Source organism: Ornithorhynchus anatinus, chromosome 4 (genome assembly GCF_004115215.2).
Source record: "Ornithorhynchus anatinus isolate Pmale09 chromosome 4, mOrnAna1.pri.v4, whole genome shotgun sequence".
In the NCBI taxonomy this organism is placed as follows: domain Eukaryota; kingdom Metazoa; phylum Chordata; class Mammalia; order Monotremata; family Ornithorhynchidae; genus Ornithorhynchus; species Ornithorhynchus anatinus.
In genome coordinates this window covers 134,697,162-134,719,400 of record NC_041731.1, presented here as the reverse complement: position 1 = coordinate 134,719,400, position 22,239 = coordinate 134,697,162, and the positions used below count along the sequence as shown (strand labels likewise).

Sequence of the window (22,239 nt, the reverse complement as noted above, 5' to 3'; positions counted from 1 at the left end):
GGTTTTATTAATAATACTAATAATATTTAATAATTATGGTACTTGTTAAGCGCTTACTATGTACCAAGCACTGTTCTAAGCGCTGGGGTAGATACAAGTTAATCAGTTTGGACACAGTCTGTTTCACACATGGGGCTCACACTCTTAATCCCCACTTTACAGATGAGGTAACTGAAGCCCAAAGAAGTGAAGTGACTTATCCAAGGTCACATGGCAGATACGTGGTAGGACCGGAATTAGAGCCCAGGTCCGTGCTCTGGGAGTCGGAAGCAGCATGGTGTAGCAGATAGACCACGGGCCTGGGAGTCAGAAGCTCATGGGTTTTAATCCTGCTCTGCCACTTGTCTGTGCTTGGCACATAGTAGGCAGGTAACAAATACCACAGTTGCTAAGTATTATTGTCTGCTGTGTGACCTTGGTTAAATCACTTCACTTCTCCAGGCCTCAGTTCCCCTAGCTGTAAAATGGGGATTAAAACCGTGCACCCTATGTGGGACAGAGACCGTGTCCAATCCGACTAACCTGTATGTACCTCAGCTCTTAGAACAGTGCCTGGCACATAGTAAGCACTGAACCAATACCATAATTATCATTGTTATTATTCTTATTATTATCTACTAGGCCACGCGGCTTCTTTTTCAAACTAGTTTGTCCCAGTGGCAAGAAATGAATTGAGAAGACGTTTACTCTTTCTTAGACCACAGAGTATTACTACAGCCTAGTGGAAAGAGCCCAGGACTATAAGTCAACCAAATGTATTTATTGAAAGTTTAAGGTATCCAGAGCACTGCATTAACACTTGGGAGAGTACAATATAACAGCGTTGGTAGACACTTTCCCTGCCCTCATGAGCTTACAGTCTAGAGGGGAAACAGACATTAATAGAAAGAAATGAATTATGGATATGTACAGAAGTGCTGTGGGACTGGGAGAGGGGTTAATAAAGGGAACAGATATGAGTACAAGGGTGACAGAAGGGAGTAGGAGGCGAGGAAATGAAGATTTGGTCAGGGAAGGCCTCTTGAAGGAGATGTGCCTTCAATAAGGCTCTGAAGGCGGGGAGAGTGATCGTCTGTAGGATACGAAGAGGGAAGTGCCAGGCCAGAGGCAGGATGTGGGTGGGAGGTGGAAGGTGAGATAGACAAGATGGAGGCACGGTGAGGAGGTTGGCATTAGAGGAACAAAGTGTACTGGCTGCATTGTGGCTGGAGAGCAGTGAGGTGAGGTAGGAGAGAGCAAGGTGATGGAGTGTTTTAAAGCCACTGGAAAGAAGTTTCTGTTTGATACAGAGGTGGATGGGCAAACCCTGGAAGTCCTTGAGGGGTGGGGAAACAAGGACTAAACGTTTCCGTAGAAAAATGATCCAACAGCAGAGTGAAGTGTGGACTGGAGAGGGAAGAGACGGGAGGATTCAAGGAGGTCAGCGAGGAGGCTGATGCAGTAATCAAGGCAGGATAAGATAAGCGATTGGATTAATAATAATAATAATAATAATAATAATGTTGGTATTTGTTAAGTGCTTACTATGTGCAGAGCACTGTTCTAAATGCTAGGGGAGATACAGGGTACTCAGGTTGTCCCACGTGAGGCTCACAGTTAATCCCCATTTTACAGATGAGGTAACTGAGGCACAGAGAAGTTAAGTGCCCTGCCCACAGTCACACAGCTGACGAGCGGCAGAACCGGGAGTCGAACTCATGACCTCTGACTCCGAAGCCCAGGCTCTTTTCCACTGAGCCACGCTGCTTCCCCACGGTAGCTCACGGATTCCCCACGGATGAACACGGTAGCAGTTTGTATGGAGAGGAAGGGGTAGATTTTAGCGATGCTGTGAAGGTTGAACTGACAGGATTTAGTGACATTGAATATGTGGATTGAATGAGAGAGAGGACGCAAGGATAACTCCAAGGTTACGGCTCTGGGAGACAGGAAGGATGGTAGAGCTGTCTACAGTGGACTAGAATAATATGTCTTAAGGGGAGGAGTCAGCATTGAGATCATTGTGGGCAGGAAATGTGTCTGTTTGTTGTTGAATTGTGCTCTCCCAAGTGCTTAGTACAGTGCTTTGCACACAGTAAGTGCTCAATAAATACGATTGAATGAATGAATGAATGGGGTAGGTAAAGCATCACATTTAAAGGAGGCAGTCCTAAAGGGGGCAGGGTCCAAGTTCAAGGAGGGATGTAAAGTCGGGTTGGGAATCATAGCTACCAACTGTTATACTCTTCCATAAAGTGTGAAATAAGTGCTCGATAAATATCATCGATTGATGATATAACACTGGGGGAGAGTACGATATAAAAGTGTCGGTAGCCATAACTCCTGCCCCCAATGAGCGTACAATCTAGAGGGGGAGACAGACATTAATATATAGAAATAAATTACAGATATGTACATAAGTGCTGTGGGGCTGGGAGAGGGGGTGAATAAAGGGAGCAAGTCAGGACAATGCAGAGGGTAGTGGGAGAAGAGGAAAGGAGGGTTTAGTCAGGGAAGGCTTCCTAGAGGAGATGGGCCTTAAGTAAGGGCTTTGAAGGAGGGGAGAGTCATTGTCAGATATGAGGAGGGAGGGGATTCCAGGCCAGAGGCAGGATGTGGGCGAGAGGTCAGCGGTGAGATAAATGAGATCGAGGTACAGTGAGAAGATTGGCATTAGAGGAGCGAAGTGTGTGGGCTGAGATGTAGTAGGAGAGTAGGGAGGTGAGATAGTGCTGTGGGGCTGAGGGTGGAATGAATGTCAAGTGCTTAAATGATGATAATAATTATTATTTTATTTGTTAAGCGCTTACTATGTGCCAGGCACTAAGCGCTGGGGTGCATACAAGCAAATCATGTCCCATGCGGGGCTCACGGTCTCAATCCCCATTTTACAGATGAGGGAACTGAGGCCCAGAGAAGTGAAGTGACTTGCCCAGGGCCACACAGCAGACAAGTGGCGGATCCGAGATTAGAACCCAGGACCTTCTGACTCCCAGGCCCGCGCTCTATCCACTACGGCGAGTGCATAGGTGACGCAGAAGGGAGAGGGGGTTGGGGAAAGGAGGACTTAGTTAGGGAAGGCCTGTAGGAGGACAGATGATTTTTAATAAGGCTTTGAAAGTGGAGAGAATGGTGGTCTGGCATAGATGGAAAGGGAAGGAATTCCAGGTCAGAGGGAGGATGTGGAAAAGGGGTCAGCATCAAGATAGACAAAATGGAAGAACACAAATATCTCTTTGTTTCATCAACAATGGTACTGTTATATAATTCACTGTCAAAGCTACTTTTATAAGTAGGTAAAAATCTTGTCTATACTCTGCAGATAAAGATAGACTCAGTTTTTTGAGTTTACCCAGAAGAACCCTGACGTTTAGACTGCCTTTCGATTGAACTTTTATGGGACTTTTGAATGCAGTTTGCATCAACAATTTGATCTGACATTCTTTCTGGACATCTTCTGAAGGGATCCCAGAATTTACCTGTTTTTTTAGTAGTAGTTATTGTAATAACAATGTGGTTTATTGAGCATCTGGTATATGTCCAAAAGAACCCGGTCACACAGGTGCCTACAATCTCATGAAAAGCAGCATGGACTAGTGGGAGAAGGATGGAGCTGGAAGTCAGAGGACTTGGGTTCTGATCCCAGCTCCACCACTCACCCGCTGAATGACCTTGGGCAAGTCAAAAGGCCTCGGTTTCCTCCTCTGAAAAATGGGAATTCAGTCCCTGTTTTTCCTCCTACTTAGACAGCCCATGATGAACAGGGATTGTGTCCGGCCTGAATATCGCATGTCCACCCCGCAGGCCTTAGTACAGGGGTGAAATATCCGAGCAGATAATGGAATGTGCTCCACTGTGCTCGCCGGTGTCCTAGACTAAGTGTCTTCAAGCTAGAGTGGGTATCCGGTCAGAAGCTGCACTTCCCTCATGGTCTAATGGATAGAGCACAGGCCTAGGATCCCCAAGGACCTGGGTTTTAATCCTGGCACTACCACTTGTCTGCTGTATAACCTTGGGTAAGTCACTTCACTTCTCTGTGTCTCAGTTATCTCATCTGTAAAATGGGGATTAAGGCTAGGAGTCCCATATGGGACAGGGACTGTGTCCAACCTGATTGGCTTGGATCTATCCCAGGGTTTAGAAGAATGCTTGACACGCAACAAGCATTTAACAAATACAATTATTATTATCACTATTATTCCCTGCAATGGTGAAGGACAAGAAATAGCTGTTGGCCTAATCTGGAGGCCCTTCCAGTCAGGCCCAAGGAAGAGGAGGTTCCTTTCATTGTCAGGAGAAGGACAGCCAATGCCGTGGCCAGAAAAGGCCTAAAAAGCCACCTGTTTTGTTTATGGATGGGAAGCAGTATGGCCTCGTGGAAAGAGCCTGGGCCAGGGAATCAGATGATCTGAGTTCTTATCCCAGTTTTGCCACTTCCCTGCTGTGTAACCCTGGGCGAGTCTCTTCACTCCCCTGTGCCTCATTTTCCTCAACTGTAAAATGGGGATTATTGGCTTCAAAGGTCTCCACCCCCTTGCCCCTTCATACCTCACTTCCCTTCTCTCCATCTACATTCCAGGCCACACACTCCGCTCCTCTGGTGCCGCTAATCTTCTCACTGTGCCTCGTTCTCACCTGTCACACTGTCGACCCCTGGCCCACGTCCTACCTCTGGCCTGGAACGCCCTCCCTCCTCACATCTGCCAAACTAGCTCTCTTCCCCTCTTCAAAGCCCTACTGAAGGCTCAACTCCTCCAAGCGGCCTTCCCAAACTAAGTCCCCCTTTTCCTCAGCTCCCTCTCCCTTCCACGTCCCCTCGACTTGCTCCCTTTGCTGTTCCCCCCACCTTGCCCCACAGCACTTATGTATATATGTATATATCTATAATTCCATTTATTTATATCGATGCCTTTTTACTTGTTTAGCTATGTATATATCTATAATTCTATTAGTTTATATTAATGCCTGTTTGCTTGCTTGATGTCTGTCTCCTCCCCTCTAGACTGTAAACCCATTGTGGGCAGGGATTGTCTCTATTCCTGAATTGAACTTTCCAAGCATTCATTCATTCATTCGATTCAATCGTATTTATTGAGAGCTTACTGTGTGCAGAGCACTGCACTAAGCACTTGGGAAGTACAATTCAGCAACAGATAGAGACAATCCCTACCCAACAATGGGCTCACAATCTAGAAGGGGGACACAGACAACAAAACAAAACAAATAGGCATCACTATCCTCAGAATAGATAAATAGAACCATAGATATATACACATTATTAATAAAATAAGTAGAATAATAAATATGCACATATATACACAAGTGCTGTGGGGAGGGGAGGAGGGGTGGAGGGAAAGGGAGGGCTCAGTGTGGGAAGGCCTCCTGGAGGAGGTGAACTCTCAATAGGGCTTTGAAGAGGGGAAGAGAGTTAGTTTGGCGGAGGTGAGGAGGGAGGGCGTTCCAGGCCAGAGGTAGGACCTAGGCCAGGGGTCGACGGTGGGATAAACGTGAAGGAGGCCCAGTGAGGAGGTGAGCGGCGGCAGAGGAACGGAGCGTGTGGGCTGGGATGGAGAAGGACAGAAGGGAGGTGAGGTAGGAAGGGGTAAGGGGATGAGAGCTTAGTACAGTGCTCTGCACACAGTAAGTGCTCAATAAATACAGTTGACTAGATGAATGAATTCCTGTTCTCCATCCTCCTTAGACTGTGAGCCTCGCGATGGGCAGGAATTGTGTCCCTGATTAACTTGTATCTACCTTTGAGCTTAGAACAGTGCGTGACACATAGTAAGCGATTAACAAATACTAGTACTATGAATGACCCCTTTGTGTCGTGGTCCCCCCTCCACCTCCCCGCCCCCCCAACCCCCACCCCTCGGCCACTGACCATACTGTGAAATGGAAATTTCCAGGCTGCTTTGAATAGCCTGTTTGTTTTTTGGCTCAAGTGCATGCCCATTTTCCAGAACTTGCAGAGAGAAATGAAAGAAAGTGAGGCAATGGATTAAAAAAGCAACCCTCCCCCTACCCATCCTGTCCTCCCCACTGGTGAAAGAGCATTTGGAATCTGCGGGAACACTGAGAGAAATTAGCTGTGTTCCATTCGGTCTGAGGGAGCAGAGAGATCCTGATTCTCTCCTCTGGGGCTCACCTTCTCACCGTTCCTCCATCTCGTCTATGTGACTGCTGACCCCTCACCTACGTCCTGCCTCCGGCCTGGGACGCCCCCTCTCCTCAAATCCAACAGATGCTCACTCTCTCCTCCTCTTAAGCCTTAATGAAAGCACATCTCCTCTGAGAGGCCTTCCCTGACTAAGCCAGAGAAGCAGCGTGGCTTAGTGGAAAGAGCCGGGGCTTTGGAGTCAGAGGTCATGGGTTCGACTCCCGACACTGCCACTTGTCAGCTGTGTGACTGTGGGCAAGTCACTTCGCTTCTCTGTGCCTCAGTTACCTCATCTGTAAAATGGCGATTAACTGTGAGCCTCACGTGGGACAACCTGATGACCCTGTATCTCCCCCAGCGCTTAGAACAGTGCTCTGCACATAGTAAGAGCTTAACAAATACCAACATTATTATTATTAAGCCCCCCTTTCCTCTTCCCCCTCTCCCTTCTGCATCATCCCGACTTGCTCCCTTTATTCATCCCTCCTCCCAGTCCCACAATACTTATGTACATATCTGTCATTTATTTATTTCAGTTAATGTCTGTCTCTCCTCTAGACTGTAAGCTTGTGGAGGGCAGGGAATGTGTCTGTTTATTGTTCTATTGTACTCTCCCAAGCGCTTAGTACAGTGCTCTGCACACAGTAAGCACTCAATAAATACGACTGACTGAATGAAAGTCTTTGCCATGGCTGGGATAATCGAGGAGCCCCCACAAAGTCAATAACCTCTGTTCCAGCTTCTTAACTGGGATTTCTAGAATGATTTGTTTCTAGTTTTTTTTTTTCAAAGTGCTTAGGCTGTTTCAAACTGCTCGATCACCACTCTCTGTGTTCTTATTTTCATTTCAGGAACGACTCCTCAGGGCAAACATCGAGCAGTTCCAGAATACCAGCCCAAAACCTGAAGTCGGGGATGGATCGATAACAGTGAGTAATGCCAATCAATGGCCGCCATAGTTTCTGGGGGAAAATGGTGTTGTTTCACCGATGAGGTTCAGGGGAAGAAGGATAAAGTCCCCGGCAGTGGATTCTCTCTGTCCTCCATCCCCAGAAGCGTTACATGGGAGGCTGGAGTTTGGATCACCGTTTCACCTGTTTCAGACGTGGCCTAAGGGGCAGGTGATCGTTTTCCCACCAGTCTTCCCTCTGGCCGGTTCTGACACGTCACAGGATGCCTCTGTGGTTGCCGTTTTGATTTCCAGCCCCAGCCTCCCCCTGCTACGGCCCAGACGCAAGCGCCGGGGACCGGCAGGGGAATGCAGCGTTTCTGAAGCAGAGGGGCGGGGAAGGGAGTCCCCAAAGAGAAACACCCGGGTGGCCTCCAGCAGACTTCCGCAAAATGGCAGGGCCCGTCAGTGCTTCGCGCCACGAACATGGGGTTAGGCACATGGCATCGCGGGCATCTGTGCATCCGCCATCGACGAGAGCTGGTTGATCCTGCCCTGGATGTGATGAGGATGGAAATTGGCAGGATGACAGGGGCGTAGAGGCCTCAGACGTTCTCTTGGGAGTGGGAACAGAGAGCAACCTCCTACTGAGTCGTGGGAAAGAATTGTAAGGCTCAGTGAAGCAGGAGGAGTCGGCCCTGCCCAAAGCATTGAATCCAAAGTTGCTTGGGCAACTTAATATCACTCTCCCCCTCTAGACTGTAAGCTTGTGGTGGGCAGGGAATGTGTCTGTTATATTGTTTAGCTGTTTATTGTTTCTACTGTCTGTAGTGTTATAGTCTGCCAAGCGCTTAATACAGTGCCTGGCGTAGCAGTTAGAGCAAGGGCCTGGTTTCTAATTCCGGTTCCATAACTTGTCTTAGTGTCTTAGGCAAGTCACTTCACTTCTCTGGGCCTCAGTTACCTCATCTGTAACATAAGGATTGAGACTGTGAGCCCCACATGGTACAGGGACTGTGTCCAACTTGATTTGCTTGTATCCATCCAGCATTTAGTATAGTGCCATGCACATAGTAAGCACTTAACAAATACCATGATTAATTATTATCATTATTATTATTACAGTGCCCTGCACATGGTAAGTGCTCAATAAGCCGAATTGTATCTATCTATATGTTGCCGAATTGTACATTCCAAGCACTTAGGAAGTGCTCGATAAATACTATTGAATGAATGAATGAATGAATGAATGAATAAGCCATGAGAAGCAGCATGGCCTAGTGGATAGAGCACGGGCCTGGGACTCAGAAGGTGATGGGTTCCAATCCTGGCTCCACCCTTTGTCTGCTTTGTCTCTGTGCCTCAGTTACTTCATCTATGAAAAATGGCGATTAAGAGAGCGAGCCCATCGTGGGGCCGGGACTGTGTCCAACCTGATTAGGTTGTATCTACCCCAGGGCTTAGAACGGTGCTTGGCACATAGTAAACACTTAAGAAGAAACATAATTATTATTATTATTATGATTGATTGACTGGGCCAGTTTTTCAGAATCCCAACCCAGCATTCGAGGCCGGCCTGGTTAGCCCAAACTCTTCACCGTCTCTTTCCCTGCTCCCCACTCCTCTCCAGCTCCCTTTCTCTGCTTTGAGAAGCAGCATGGCTCAATGGAAAGAGCACCAGCTTGGGAGTCAGAGGTCATGGGTTCTAATCCTGGCTCCACCACTTGTCAGCTGTGTGACTTTGGGCAAGTCACTTAACTTCTCTGGACCTCAGTTCCCTCATCTGTAAAATGGGGATTAAGACTGTGAGCCCCACGTGGGACAACTTGATTACCTTGTATCCCCCCAATGCTTCGAACAGTGCTCGGCACATAGTAAGCGCTTAACAAATACCATCATCATCACCTTTCCCGAGCCCACCTATGCTTCCTCCCTTTCCGGCCCATTGCCCAGAAAATCTTCCCGCTCCCTCAGTCGTCCAGCAGATGGGCGCTCCCATTTTGATGAGACGACTCTCCACACATCCCGCGGTAATCTCTGACATCTGAAGAGAGTCGGTTGATGTCCACGTTTCTTGACGACAACCCGGCACCGGTGAATTCAGGGAGGGGCAACAGCTGGCTGCTTTGAAGGAAGAGATTCTGAATCACTGAACCGCTTCACAGAGGTCCCTTTAGATGCTTGCCTAACCTCCACTGCCTTGCCAACGTTAGTTAATTCATCAATCGATCAATCTTATTTATTGAACGCTTACTGTGTGCAGAGCACTCTGCTAAGTGCTTGGGAGACTACGGTAGTTAGGTGGGTCTGTTTGGGCTGATAGCCTCATACTTCCTGTTCCATCCTCCAAGAAGGAAGCAGCCTCCTCCCATGGGGCCCAATTGATGCGATGAACCAGATGGATAAACAAAAACTCCTCACTCTAGGCTTCAAGGCTCTCCATCACCTTGCCCCTTCCTACCTCTCCTCCCTTCTCTCTTTCTACCGCCCACCCCGCACGCTCCGCTCCTCTGCCGCCCACCTCCTCACCGTCCCTCGGTCTCGCCTATCCCGCCGTCGACCCCTGGGTCACGTCCTCCCGCGGTCCTGGAACGCCCTCCCTCCTCACCTCCGCCAAACCGATTCTCTTTCTCTCTTCAAAACCCTACTTAAAAATCACCTCCTCCAAGAGGCGTTCCCAGACTGAGCTCCTCTTCCCCCTCTACTCCCTCTGCCATCCCCCCTTTACCTCTCCGCAGCTAAAGCCTCATTTTCCCCTTTTCCCTCTGCTCCTCCACCTCTCCCTTCCCATCCCCACAGCACTGTACTCGTCCGCTCAACTGTATATATTTTCGTTACCCTATTCATTTTGTTAATGAATTGTACATCGCCTCGATTCTATTTAGTTGCCATTGTTTTTACGAGATGTTCTTCCCCTTGACGCTGTTTAGTGCCATTGTTCTCGTCTGTCCGTCTCCCCCGATTAGACCGTAAGCCCGTCAAACGGCAGGGACACTCTCTATCTGTTGCCGACTTGTTCATCCCAAGCGCTTAGTACAGTGCTCTGCACATAGTAAGCGCTCAATAAATACTATTGAATGAATGAATGAATATTTCCCGGCGTTCTGTCTCCGTCGTGAAAATCGTGCTAAGGCAACTCCTGGGTTCGAAATGCCAATCGAGGGACACGTCTGTGAGCTCATGTGTCATTCTCTCCTCTGCAGTTATTGGGGACTAAAACCTCTGTCATGGAAAAGAAAAGAAAGGCGTCCAAACAGGTTTTCCCCACAAGGAAGGCACCAGAAGAATCTGTTCAGAAGGTCAGTGGCGAAACGAAGAAATGGGGGCTGCTGTGCCTCAGTAGTGATTGAGCCTTTAGCAGAGACCTCTCGGAGAGTCCCAATCTGGACGGGGCAATCGGGGTGTGCGCTCCAACTTTTCTAGCTGGCCAACAGGCAGCCACTGGACCTGGAAAAGGGAAGGGGCAGAAGGAGCCCATTCAACCTCCTGGGAAATGATATAGTGGATAGAGCCTGGGAGTCAGAGGTCATGGGTTCTAATCCCAGCAGTGCCAGTTGTCTGCTGTGTGACCTCTTCTTCACTTCTTCACTTCTCTGTGCCTCAGTTACCTCGTTGGTAAAATGGAGATTGAGATGGTGAGCCCAACTTGAAGTGTGTCCAACCTGATTTGCTTGTATCCACCTCAGCGCTTAGTACAGCACCTGACATACAGTAAGCACTTATGCCATCATCATCATCATTATTATTATTATCATAATGATGGTATTTGTTAAGTGCTTAATCTGCAGACAAGTGGCAGAACTGGGATTTTTGACCTCTGCTTTACAGTTGAGGAAACTAAGGCACAAAGAAATTAAGTGGTTTGCCCAAAGTCACACAACAGACAAGTGGCAGAGATGGGATTAATAATAATAATCATGATGATGATGGTATTTGTTGAGCGCTTACTATGTGTCAAGCACTGTTCTAAGCACTGGGGGAGATACAAGGTAATCAGGTTGTCCCATGTGGGGCTTACAGTCTTCATCCCCATTTTCCAGATGAGGGAACTGAGACACAGGAAGCGAAGTAACATGCCCAAATTCACTCAGCTGATAACTAGTGGAGCCAGGATTAGAACCCATGGCTATGGGTTCTATTAGACCCATAGAAGCAGCGTGGCTCAGTGGAAAGAGCACGGGCTTTGAAGTCAGAGGTCATGAGTTTGAATCCCGGCTCGGCCACTTGTCAGCTGTGTGACTGTGGGCAAGTCACTTAACTTCTCTGGGCCTCAGTTACCTCATCTGTAAAATGGGGATTAAGACTGTGAGCCCCATGTGGGGCAACCTGATTCTCCTATGTCTACCCCAGCGCTTAGAACAGTGCTCGGCACATAGTAAGCACTTAACAAATACCAACATTATTATTCTGACTCCCAAGCCCAGGCTCTTTCCACTGTGCCCGAACTCAGGTCCTCTAACTCCCAGGCCTCTGCTCTTTCCCTAGGCAAACAGTCCAGCGGCAGTTTTATGGTTACCAAATGATTTCATTTAGAAGCCTGGGTTTCCCTCTGCATATTAAGATGTATCAGTCAATCAATCGATGGCATTTATTGAGCATTTACTATGTGCACAAGCACTGTACTGAGCACTTGGGAGAGTACAATGTAACAGAGATGGTAGGCACAGTGAGCGTACAAGCTAGAGGGAAGATTTGCAGAGAGAGAAAAATCTATGTGTCAAATTTTGCCCAGGGGTTTGACTTGGTTTCAAATTGAAACTTTAATCAAAGGCTTTTTGAAGGCTCACCTCCTCCAGGAGGCCTTCCCTGACTAAGCTCTCCTTTCTTTTCTCCCAATCCCTTCTGCATCACCCATACTTGCTCCGTTAATTCATCTCCTCTCCCAACCCCACAGCACTTACATACATAGCTGTAATTTATTTCTATTAATGTCCGTCTCCCCCTCTAGTCTGTAAGCTCGCTGTGGGCAGGGAATGTGTCCATTTTATTGTTATATTGTCCTCTCCCAAGCGCTTAGTACAGTGCTTTGAACCCAGTAAACACTCAATAAATACAATTGAATGAATGAATGATCCACCAAGAGGGCTCTTGGCTGGTGTCTTAAATGACCATGGCAAGTAGAGGTCATTCTCCTTTTCAGGAGAAACTGAGACAGAACTGTCTGAGTGGGTTGACTTATCAATCAATCGATCAATATAACCGATTTGGTAGACATGTACCCTGCCCACAACGAACCTACAGTCAAGAGGGGGAGACAGACATTAATAGAAATAAATAAATGATGGATATGGACACAAGTGCTGTGGGGCTGAGGGAAGGAGGAATAAAGCAGAGAGGCAGCGTGGCTCAGTGGAACGAGCCCGGGCTTGGGAGTCAGAGGTCATGGGTTCGAATCCCAGCTCTGCCCTTGTCAGCTGTGTGACTGCGGGCAAGTCACTTCACTTCTCTGTGCCTCAGTTCCCTCATCTGTAAAATGGGGATTAACTGTGAGCCTCGCGTGGGACAACATGATTACCCTGTATCTACCCCAGTGCTTAGAGCAGTGCTCTGCACATAGTAAGCGCTTAACAAATGCCAACATTTATTTATTTATTAAAGGGAGCAAATCCAAGCGCAAGAGCAACACAGAAGGTAGGGGAGAAGAGGAAATAAGGGCCTTGTTTGGGAAGGCCTCTTGAAGGAGATGGGCCTTCAATAAGGCTTTGTAGGTGGGGAGAGTCATTGTCTGTCACATATGAAGGGGGAGGGCGTTCCGGGCTAGAGGAGGGACTTGTTCCGAGGGAATTTTTCTGGAGCAGTGGGGAAGGCTGCAGGATTAAAAGCGATCCTTCCGTTTCTCTCCCCACAGCCGGACATCCCGCCCATCAGACTGAACGCAGCCTCCATCCTGAGGGAGGGAGCCCTCTACCAGCGGAAGGCCCAGGAAGAGCTGAGGAGGTGAGGCCCGGAAATCAAGTCCCTTTCACCCCCAGAGGCCTCGACCTATCAATCGCTCAATAATAATAATAATAATAATTATGGTATTTGTTAAGCGCTTACTATGTGCAGAGCACTGTTCTAAGCACTGGGGTAGAAACAGGGTATTCAGATTGTCCCACATGGGGCTCACATTTTTGAATCCCCAGTTTTACAGATAAGATAACTGAGGCACAGAGAAGTTAAGTGACTTGCCCAAGGTCACACAGCAGACAAGTGGTGGAGCCGGGATTAGAACCCATGACCTCTGACTCCCAAGCCCATGCTCTTTCCTCTAAGCCACGCTACTTCTCTAATGGTACTTCCTGTGTGCTGAGCACTGTACTAAACGCTTGGGAGAGAGTATAGTATGACAGAGTTGGTAGATCGATTCCCTGACCACAACCAGCTGACAGTCTAGAGCTTCCAGTAATAATAATAATGGCATCTGTTAAGCGCTATGTGCCAGGCACTATAGAAACATGACTTCATGCCCTAAAAAACTCAACGTTGGGTAGCTCTAAGGGACCTTATTTTTCTTCAGAAATGCAGCTTCACTTGCTTTCTTGGAACAGCCAAAGAGGTAATAATTACGGTACTTATTAAGTGCTTAGTATGTGCCAAGCACTGTTCTAAGCGCTGAGATAGATCTAAGTTAATCAGGTTGGACACAGTCCCTGTCCCACATGGGGCTCACACTCTACTCCCCAATTTACAGATGAGATAACTGAAGCCCAGGGAAGTTAGGTGACTTTCCCCAAGTCACACAGCAGACGTGTGGCGGAGTTGGAATTAGAACCCAGGTCCTTCTGACTCCCAGGCCCAGGCTTTATCCACTGAGCCACGCTGGATCCTTCCTCCTAAAGTGAAGAGCAGCAGCATGGCGAGGTGGATAGAGCCCGGGCCCGGGAGTCAGAAGGTCATGGATCCTAATCCCGGCTTCGCCACTTGTCTGCTGTGTGACCTTGGGCAAGTCACTTCACTTCTCTGGGCCTCAGTTCCCTCATCTGTAAAATGGGGATTGAGACTATGAGCCCCATATGGGACGGGGACTGTGTCCAACCTGATTTGCTGGGATCCACCCCAGCGCTAGCACATAGTAAGCACTTAACAAACACCATAATAATAATAATAATGATAAATAATAAGTGAGCAACCTTTGAAACACATGGGAAGTACATTCAAGTGAACAAACAGATTTATTTATTTTATTTTTTAATGGTATTTATAAAGTGAAGAAGAGAAGCAGCATGTCTCATTGGAATGAGCAGGGGCTTGGGAGTCAGCAGTTATGGGTTCTAATCCCAGCTCTGTCACTTGTCAGCTGTGTGACTTTGGGCAAGTCACTTCACTTCTCTGTGCCTCAGTTACCTCATCTGAAAAAGGGGAATTGAGTGTGAGCCCCACGTGGGACAACCTGATTACTTTTATCTACCCCAGCACTTAGAACAGTGCCGGGCACATAGTAAGCGCTTAACAAATGCCACCACCATCATCATCAAAGTGCTTACTATGTGCCTGGTACTGTACTAAGTGCTAGAGTAGATACAAGCTCATCAGGTGGTACACAGTCCCTTTCTCACATGGGGCTCACAGTCTTAATCCACATTTTCCAGTTGAGGGAACTGAGGCACAGAAAAGTTAATTGTCTTGCCCAAGATCCCACAGCAGACCAGGAGCAGAGCTAGGATTAGAACCCAGGTCCTTTTGGCTTCCAGGACCATATACTTACTGTGTGCAGAGCACTATACTAATCGCTTGGGAGAATTCAATATGATAGAGTTAGTAGACATATTCCCTGCTCACAAGGAGTTTATAGCCCAGAGGAACAATAATTGTGTATTTGTCAAGTGCTTGCCATGTGCCAGACCATGTACTAAGCAATGGGGTAGATAGAAGAAAATTGGGTCCTCCTGCAGATGAGGAAACAGCGGCACCAAGAAGTAAAATGACTCATCCAGAGTCTCACAGCAGGTCAGTGGCAGAGCTGGGGATTAAAACCCAGGACTTCTGACTCCCAGGCCTCTGCTCTTTCCATGCTGCATTGCGAGCTCCTGGAGGCCAGGGACCAGATGTGAAGCGCCTAGACCGGAGTCTCGCTCTGCATAAGCGTTCAGTAGATGCATCCATGATCCCTGTCCTGCCACTTGCCAGCTGTGTGACTGTGGGCGAGTCACTTAACTTCTCTGTGCCTCAGTTCCCTCCTCTGTAAAATGGGGATTAAAACTGTGAGCCCCACGTGGGACAACCTGATCACCCTGTATCTCCCCCAGCGCTTAGAACAGTGCTCTGCACATAGTAAGCGCTTAACAAATACCAACATTATTATTATGTAGGTGGATAACATTCAGGTGGACTTCAGAATCACACTGAAATAATCACAGCTCCTCCAAGAAGCCGTCCCTGATTAAGCCCTCTTTCTCCCATCTCGCTCTCCCTTCTGCATCGTCTGCATACTTCAATCTGTGACCTGTGGACACTTGATATTTGCCCCACCCTTAACCCCACAGAACTTCTGTAAATATCCATAATTATATGGTTCAAATGACTTATTTATTCATATTTAGGGCTATCTCCCCCTCTAGACTGTAAGCTCATTATGGGCAGGAAACGTGTCTGCTAATTCTTTTGTATTGTAGTCTCCCCAGCGCTTAGTACAGTGCTCTGCAGATAGTAAGCACTCAATAAATATGATTGATTGAAAGAACAGACCTTCTTGGATAATAATTGAGAAGCGGCGAGGCTCAGTGGAAAGAGCATGGGCTTGGGAGTCGAGAGGTTGTGGGTTCTAATCCCGGCTCTGCCACTTGTCTGCTGTGCGACCTTGGGCAGGTCACTTAACTTCTCTGAGCCTCAGTTCCCTCATCTGTAAAATAGGGATTAAGACTGTGAGCCCCATGTGGGACAACCTGATTACCTTGTATCTACCCCAGCGCTTGGTCGGTGCTTATCACATAGTAAGCACTTAACAAATGCCTCCATTATTATTTTTATTAGTTACAATTTCCATCTAGCTCTCCGTAAGTGTGATGCCTTATGGAATTCCCCAATAGTGGTGGCTTTAATTAAACACTTTCTAGGTAACAAATACTGTGCTGAGCACTGAGATTGATCCAAGAGAAAAGGTGAGACCCAAGCCCAGTCCCACTTGGGGCTCACAGTCTAAAGGGGTGGGAGAATAGGTAGTTTATCCCCAATTTACAGAGGATGAAACTGATGCCCAGAGAGGTTAAGGAGCAGCTTGACTTAGTGGAAAAAGCACCGGCCTGGGAGTGAGAGGACCTGGGTTCTAATCCCGACTTCACCACATGCCTGCTGTGTAACCTTGGGTGAGTCACTTAACTTCTCTGTGCCTAGCTACCTCATCTGTAGAATGGGGATTCATACCTGTTTTCCTACCCATTCTCTGTGGGACAGAGATGTGTCTGACCTGATCATCATATATCTTCCCTAGTGTTTAGAAAAGAGCTTGGCACATATTAATAATGTTGGTATTTGTTAAGCGCTTACTAGGTGCCGAGCACTGTTCTAAGCGCTGGGGTAGACACAGGGGAATCAGGTTGTCCCACGTGGGGCTCACAGTCTTAATCCCCATTTTACAGATGAGGGAACTGAGGCACCGAGAAGTTAAGTGACTTGCCCACAGTCACACAGCCGACAAGTGGCAGGACATATTAAGCACTTAAGCATATTAAGCATATTAAGCACTTAACAAATACCACAATTATTATTATTATTATTATTATAGGTCACAGAGATGGCCAGTGACAGAGCTGGGATTAAAACCTCCATCTCCCAACTCCCCATCCCATACCATTTCCACCAGACCACTCTTATACTAGCTTTCTATAGATAATAATGATGATATTTGTTAAGAGCTTACTATATTCCAAGCATTGATGACTCTCCTCATCATATTATAATGCGGATTATAAATGCCAAATAATCTGTCTTCTTGAGTACCGTTATATCATTTGCTCCGTTCATTTTGACTTCTGAAAGGAAAATAAAATGCATGGAATTTTAATCGACAATCTTCATAAGACTATGGAAAGCGGTGTTGGATTTTCGAATCCAAACGCCTTTCCGGGTTCATGTAGGATCGTTGAGCCTTACATAAGGACTGTAGTGGGGATGGAAAATCAGATGTCCTCCAGGAAAGATCACTACGGGTATTTGTAGTGAGGAGCTATGTGTTTCCACATTTCCACATGTCTGGGTCGAGAAAATGGGCCACGTCAGTGATTACATCTATGGCTAATTCATTCATTCATTCATTCAGTCGTATTTCTTGAGCGCTGCCAAACTCATTTGGGGCCAGAACACCTACAAATTATACTTTCTTGATCCTTTAGAGCGTGGCCTAGTAGGACGAGCTCAGGACCGGAAGTCTGGAGCCCTGAGTTCTAATTCCTCTCCATCACCTCCTGTGTGACCACTTAACTTCTCTTGCCTTAATATCTTCATCTGTTAGGGAAACATGGTGGCCTAGTGGGAAAAGTATGGGCCTCAGAGTCGGGGGCGCTGGTTTCTAATTTTGACTCCACCACTTACCTGTTATGTGTGATCTTGGACAGTCTCTTCACTGCTCCGGTCCTCAGTTCCCTCATCTGCAAAATGGGGATTTAATGCCTGTTCTTTTTGTGCATTTGTTTGCTCTTTAATGGTAATTGTTAAGCAATTATGTTCTTTTCCGCTAGGCTAAGCTGCTTCCCAAAGCTGTCTGTGACTTCGTGTGCCTCCGTACTGTCTCTTTTTCTAGGGTCAATGAACTGGCCCAAGGTAGTGGCGACTTCTCTGAATTCCTAGAGTGGCAAAAGCAGATGCGGGAGAAGGATTTAGAGCAGGAGCTGGCTGAGCACGAGTACCGGAAACTGCGAGGGAAGCTCAGCTACGAAGAGGCCATCTTAGCCCATCAAAACCAAATCCAGGAGAACAAGAAGAAGGCTGACCGAAAGAAGGAGGAGGTGATGGAGATTCCTGCTGGGTTCATCCCTTCATTTATTCATTTAATCGTATTTATTGAGAGCTCGCTGCTTGCAGAACACTGTGCTAAGCGCAATAAACAGACACATTCCCTGCCCACAATAAGCTCACAGTCTAGAGAAGCAGTATGGCTTAGTAGAAAGAGCCTGGGCTTGGGAGTCAGAGGTCACGGGTTCTGATCCCGGCTCTGCCACCTGTCAGCTGTGTGACTTTGGGCAAGTCACTTCACTTCCCTGGGCCTCAGTTCCCCCATCTGTTAAATGGGGATTAAGTCTGTGAGCCTCACGTTGGACAACCTGAGTACCTTGTATCTATCTACCTTGTATCTTCCTATATCACAGAGAACTAAGGGGTGCAGAATGCTTGGCACATAGTAAACACTTAGTAAATACCATTATTATTATTATTATTCATTCATTCAATAGTATTTATTGAGTGCTTACTATGTGCAGAGCACTGTACTAAGCGCTTGGAATGTACAATTCGGCAACAGATAGAGACAATCCCTGCCTAATGACGGGCTCACAGTCTAAATGGGAAGGCGGAGACAGATGTTAATAGAATTTACAGAAATTAAATTACAGATATGCACCCGGCCGGTGTCACCTCGGCCACGGGCAACCAGTGTTGGGCTGGGACGCAGCGAGCTCTGAATCTTTGTGCTCAAATGGTTCCTCTGCCCTCCGGGCCTTCAGGTTCCCGATCTCAGTTCTCCAAACAGCAGCCATATGGGTCTCCTGCTGTCACTCCTTCTCCTCAGCCGGCCCACTCGGCATGGCTGTGTTAAGTCAGGAGAGGGGAGTTTGGAGGCTGGAAGATCGGTTGTACCCTGCAGGGTAGCTTCCGGGCCCTCAGTGCCACCGTAGTAGCTCCGTCAAGTGGCCGGGAATCACGGTCTTGTCTGTCCGTCTCCCCCGATTAGACCGTAAGCCCGTGAGAGGGCAGGGACTGTCTCTATCTGTTACCGATTTGTCCATTCCAAGCGCTTAGTATGGTGCTCTGCACATAGTAAGCGCTCAATAAATACTATTGAATGAATGAATGAACGGTCATCGGGTATCAGGTTGCCCCTGCAGTCAAGGGTAGCTTTCCTACTGCTCACCCGTTGGTCTCTGTGCGGCCCAGGGAAATGCCCTTATGTCTGGTGGAGTTCATCTATGAGAAGATGAACAGCAAAAGAAGCAGCAGAACAGCTTAGAGAAGCAGCGTGTCTCAGTGGAAAGAGCCCGGGCTTTGGAGTCAGAGGTCATGGGTTCGAATTCCGGCTCCGCCACTTAGCTGTGTGACTGTGGGCGAGTCACTTCACTTCTCTGGGCCTCAGTTCCCTCATCTGTAAAATAGGGATGAAGACTGTGAGCCCCACGTGGGACAACCTGATTCCCCTGTGTCTACCCCAGCGCTTAGAACAGTGCTCTGCACATAGTAAGCACTTAACAAATACCAACATTATTATCTATGGAGAAGGACAAGGGAACAAAGACACCTGTCATTCGCTCTGTATGATTGGAAAGCTTGAAGGAGGGTTTTTAAAAAAATGATATTTGTTAAGTGCTTAGTACGTGCCAGGCACTGAACTGAGCATTGGGGTAGATACAATTGATTGTAGATTGAGGTTGTAGATTGTAGGTAGATTGAGAAGCAGCGTGGCTCAGTGGAAAGAGCCTGGGTTTGGGAGTCAGAGGTCATGGGCTCGAATCCTGACTCTGCCACTTGTCAGCTGTGTGACTGTGGGCAAGTCACTTCACTTCTCTGTGCCTCATCTGTAAAATGGGGATTAAATGTGAGCCTCTTGTGGGGCAACCTGATGACCCTGTATCTACCCCAGTGCTTAGAACAGTGCTCTGCACATAGTAAGCGCTTAACAAATACCAACAATACAAACTAATCAGGTTGGACGCAATCCATGTCCCACGTGGGGCTCACAGTCTTAATCCCCATTTTACAGATGAGGGAACTGAGGCACAGAGAAGTGAAATGACTTGCCTAAAGTCACATAGCTGGCAAGCGGCGGAGCTGGGATTAGAACCTGTGACTTCTGACTCCCAAGCCCGGGCTCTTTCCACTGAGTGAAGTTCCTTTATTCAGTCATATTTATTGAGCGCTTACTGTGTGCAGAACACTGTACTAAGCATTTGGGACAGTACAGTGCAACAATAAGATACATTTCCTGGCCACGAGGAGTTTACAGAGGGCGGGGAAACAGACATTCCAGCTCTCCCCCTTGTCAGCTGTGTGGCTGTGGGCAAGTCACTTCACTTCTCGGTGCCTCAGTGACCTCATCTGTAAAATGGGGGTGAAAACTGTGAGCCCCACATGGGACAGCCTGATCACCTTTTATCCCCCAGCACTTAGAACAATGCTTTGCACATAGGAAACGCTTTATAAGTACCACGATTTATTTTTATTTTTATTAATGTAAAGAAATAAATGCTAGATATGTACATAAGTGCTGTGGGGCTGGGAGCGGGCAAGAGCAAAGCGAGCGAGTCAGGGCGTTGCAGGGGGAGTGGAAGAAGAGGAAAGGGGGTGCTTAGGGAAGGCCCCTGGAGGAGTTGTAAGCGCTCTATAAATATGATTGAATGAAATACTGTTGGAAAGTGGCAGAACGGGGATTAGAACCTCCTCTTCCCAGGCCCGTGCTTTAAACGCTAAGCCAAGCCGCTTCCCCCCAGGAACAGCCCCAGACAAGGAACAACCTATCTGTCCATTTAGTCAGAGCTTCCCCAACTGCCAAAATCCCCTCCCTCAGTGGAAAATGTTATTTATGGAATTAACCCGAGGGCCGGAACATAACTCTTATCTCCACCACGAAGAGATAAGCGGGGGAGAATAATTGTCTGTCGGATTTATCCCCTACACCATGCTGTTTCATAATGAGGGCAGGGGAGTTTAGAATTCCAATAATGCCAGGGCATTTCTTCACACTTTTTCTGGATCTGCCCGTCATAATTGTGGCAGAGCCGGGACAGCGGAATGGCCACTGGCTGATGGCCTTACTTAAAAAAACCCCACTTTGTTCATTCATTCAATCATTCAGTTGTATTTATTAAGCGCTTACTGTGTATAGAAACTGTACGAAGCGCTTGGGAAAGTACAATACAATAATAAACAGTGACCATCTCCGCCCACAACAAGCTCACAGTCTGGAGTTCAGACATCCGAAAATGTCCTTCCGTTGGAAAGAAAGAGGTCCATGTTTCCATGCCTCATCAACAACAGCATTGGGCAATGGCTTTTCTAAATAATAATTAATAATTGTGGTATTTGTTAATGATAATTATGGTATTTGTTAAGAATTTACTAGGTGCCAGGCTCTGTACTTAGCACTGGGGCGGATTCAAGCAAATAGAGTCGAACACAATCCCTTGACCCACGTGGGGCTCACCGTCTCAATCCCCATTTTACAGATGAGGTCACTGAGGCACAAGGAAGTGAAGCGACTTGCCCAAGGTCACACAGCAGACAAGTGATAGAGTCAGGATTGAAACCTATGACCTTCTGACTCCCAGGCCTGTGCTCTATCCACTATGTCAAGCTATGTTAAGTGCTTACTGTGTGCCAGGAAATGTGCTAAGCGCTGTTCTAAGCGCTGGGGTAGGTACAAGTTAATTTGGTTGGACCCAATCCCTGTCATTCAGTCATTCATTCAATCAGTCATATTTATTCATTCAATAGTATTTATTTATTGAGTGCTTATGGTGTGAAGAACACTATATTAAGCACTTGGAAAAATATCACACAACAATAAACAGACACATTCCCTGCCCACAACAAGCTAGAGCGGGGAGACAGACATGAATACAAATAAATTAATAATAATAATAATGTTGGTATTTGTTAAGCACTTATTATGTGCAGAGCACTGTTCTAAGCGCTGGGGTAGATCCAGGGTAATCAGATTGTCCCACATGAGGCTCACAGTGTTCATCCCCATTTTCCAGCTGAGGTAACTGAGGCACAGAGAAGTGAAGTGACTTGCCCACAGTCACACAGCTGACAAGTGGCGAAGCTGGAATTCGAACCCATGACCTCAGACTCCCAAGCCCGGGCTCTTTCCACTGAGCCACACTACAGAGATGTACATAAGCGCTTTGGGCCTGGGAGGGTGGAAAAACAAAGAGAGCAAGTCAGAGTGATGCAGAAGGGAGTGGGAGATGAGAAAAATGGGGGGCAAGTCTGGGAAGTCCTCTTGGGGGAGGTGGGCCTTCAGAAAGGCTTTGAAGTGGGAGAGAGTAATTGTCAGATTAGAGGAGGGAGGGTGTGCCAGGTC

At 47.4% G+C, this 22,239-nt stretch overlaps 1 protein-coding gene across 2 annotated transcripts in view; it reads left to right on the top strand.

The window, feature by feature from the left end:
• The window catches only part of CFAP99 (cilia and flagella associated protein 99), a 109,896-nt gene that overhangs the window by 61,144 nt on the left and 26,513 nt on the right, over positions 1 to 22,239 (top strand). For both annotated transcript variants that reach the window (XM_029062119.2, XM_029062120.2), the window contains 4 exons: positions 6,991 to 7,068; positions 10,232 to 10,327; positions 12,877 to 12,965; positions 17,746 to 17,950. In XM_029062119.2, coding sequence (XP_028917952.1) covers positions 6,991 to 7,068; positions 10,232 to 10,327; positions 12,877 to 12,965; positions 17,746 to 17,950 — 468 coding nt within the window. The remainder of the gene's footprint in view (positions 1 to 6,990; positions 7,069 to 10,231; positions 10,328 to 12,876; positions 12,966 to 17,745; positions 17,951 to 22,239) is intronic.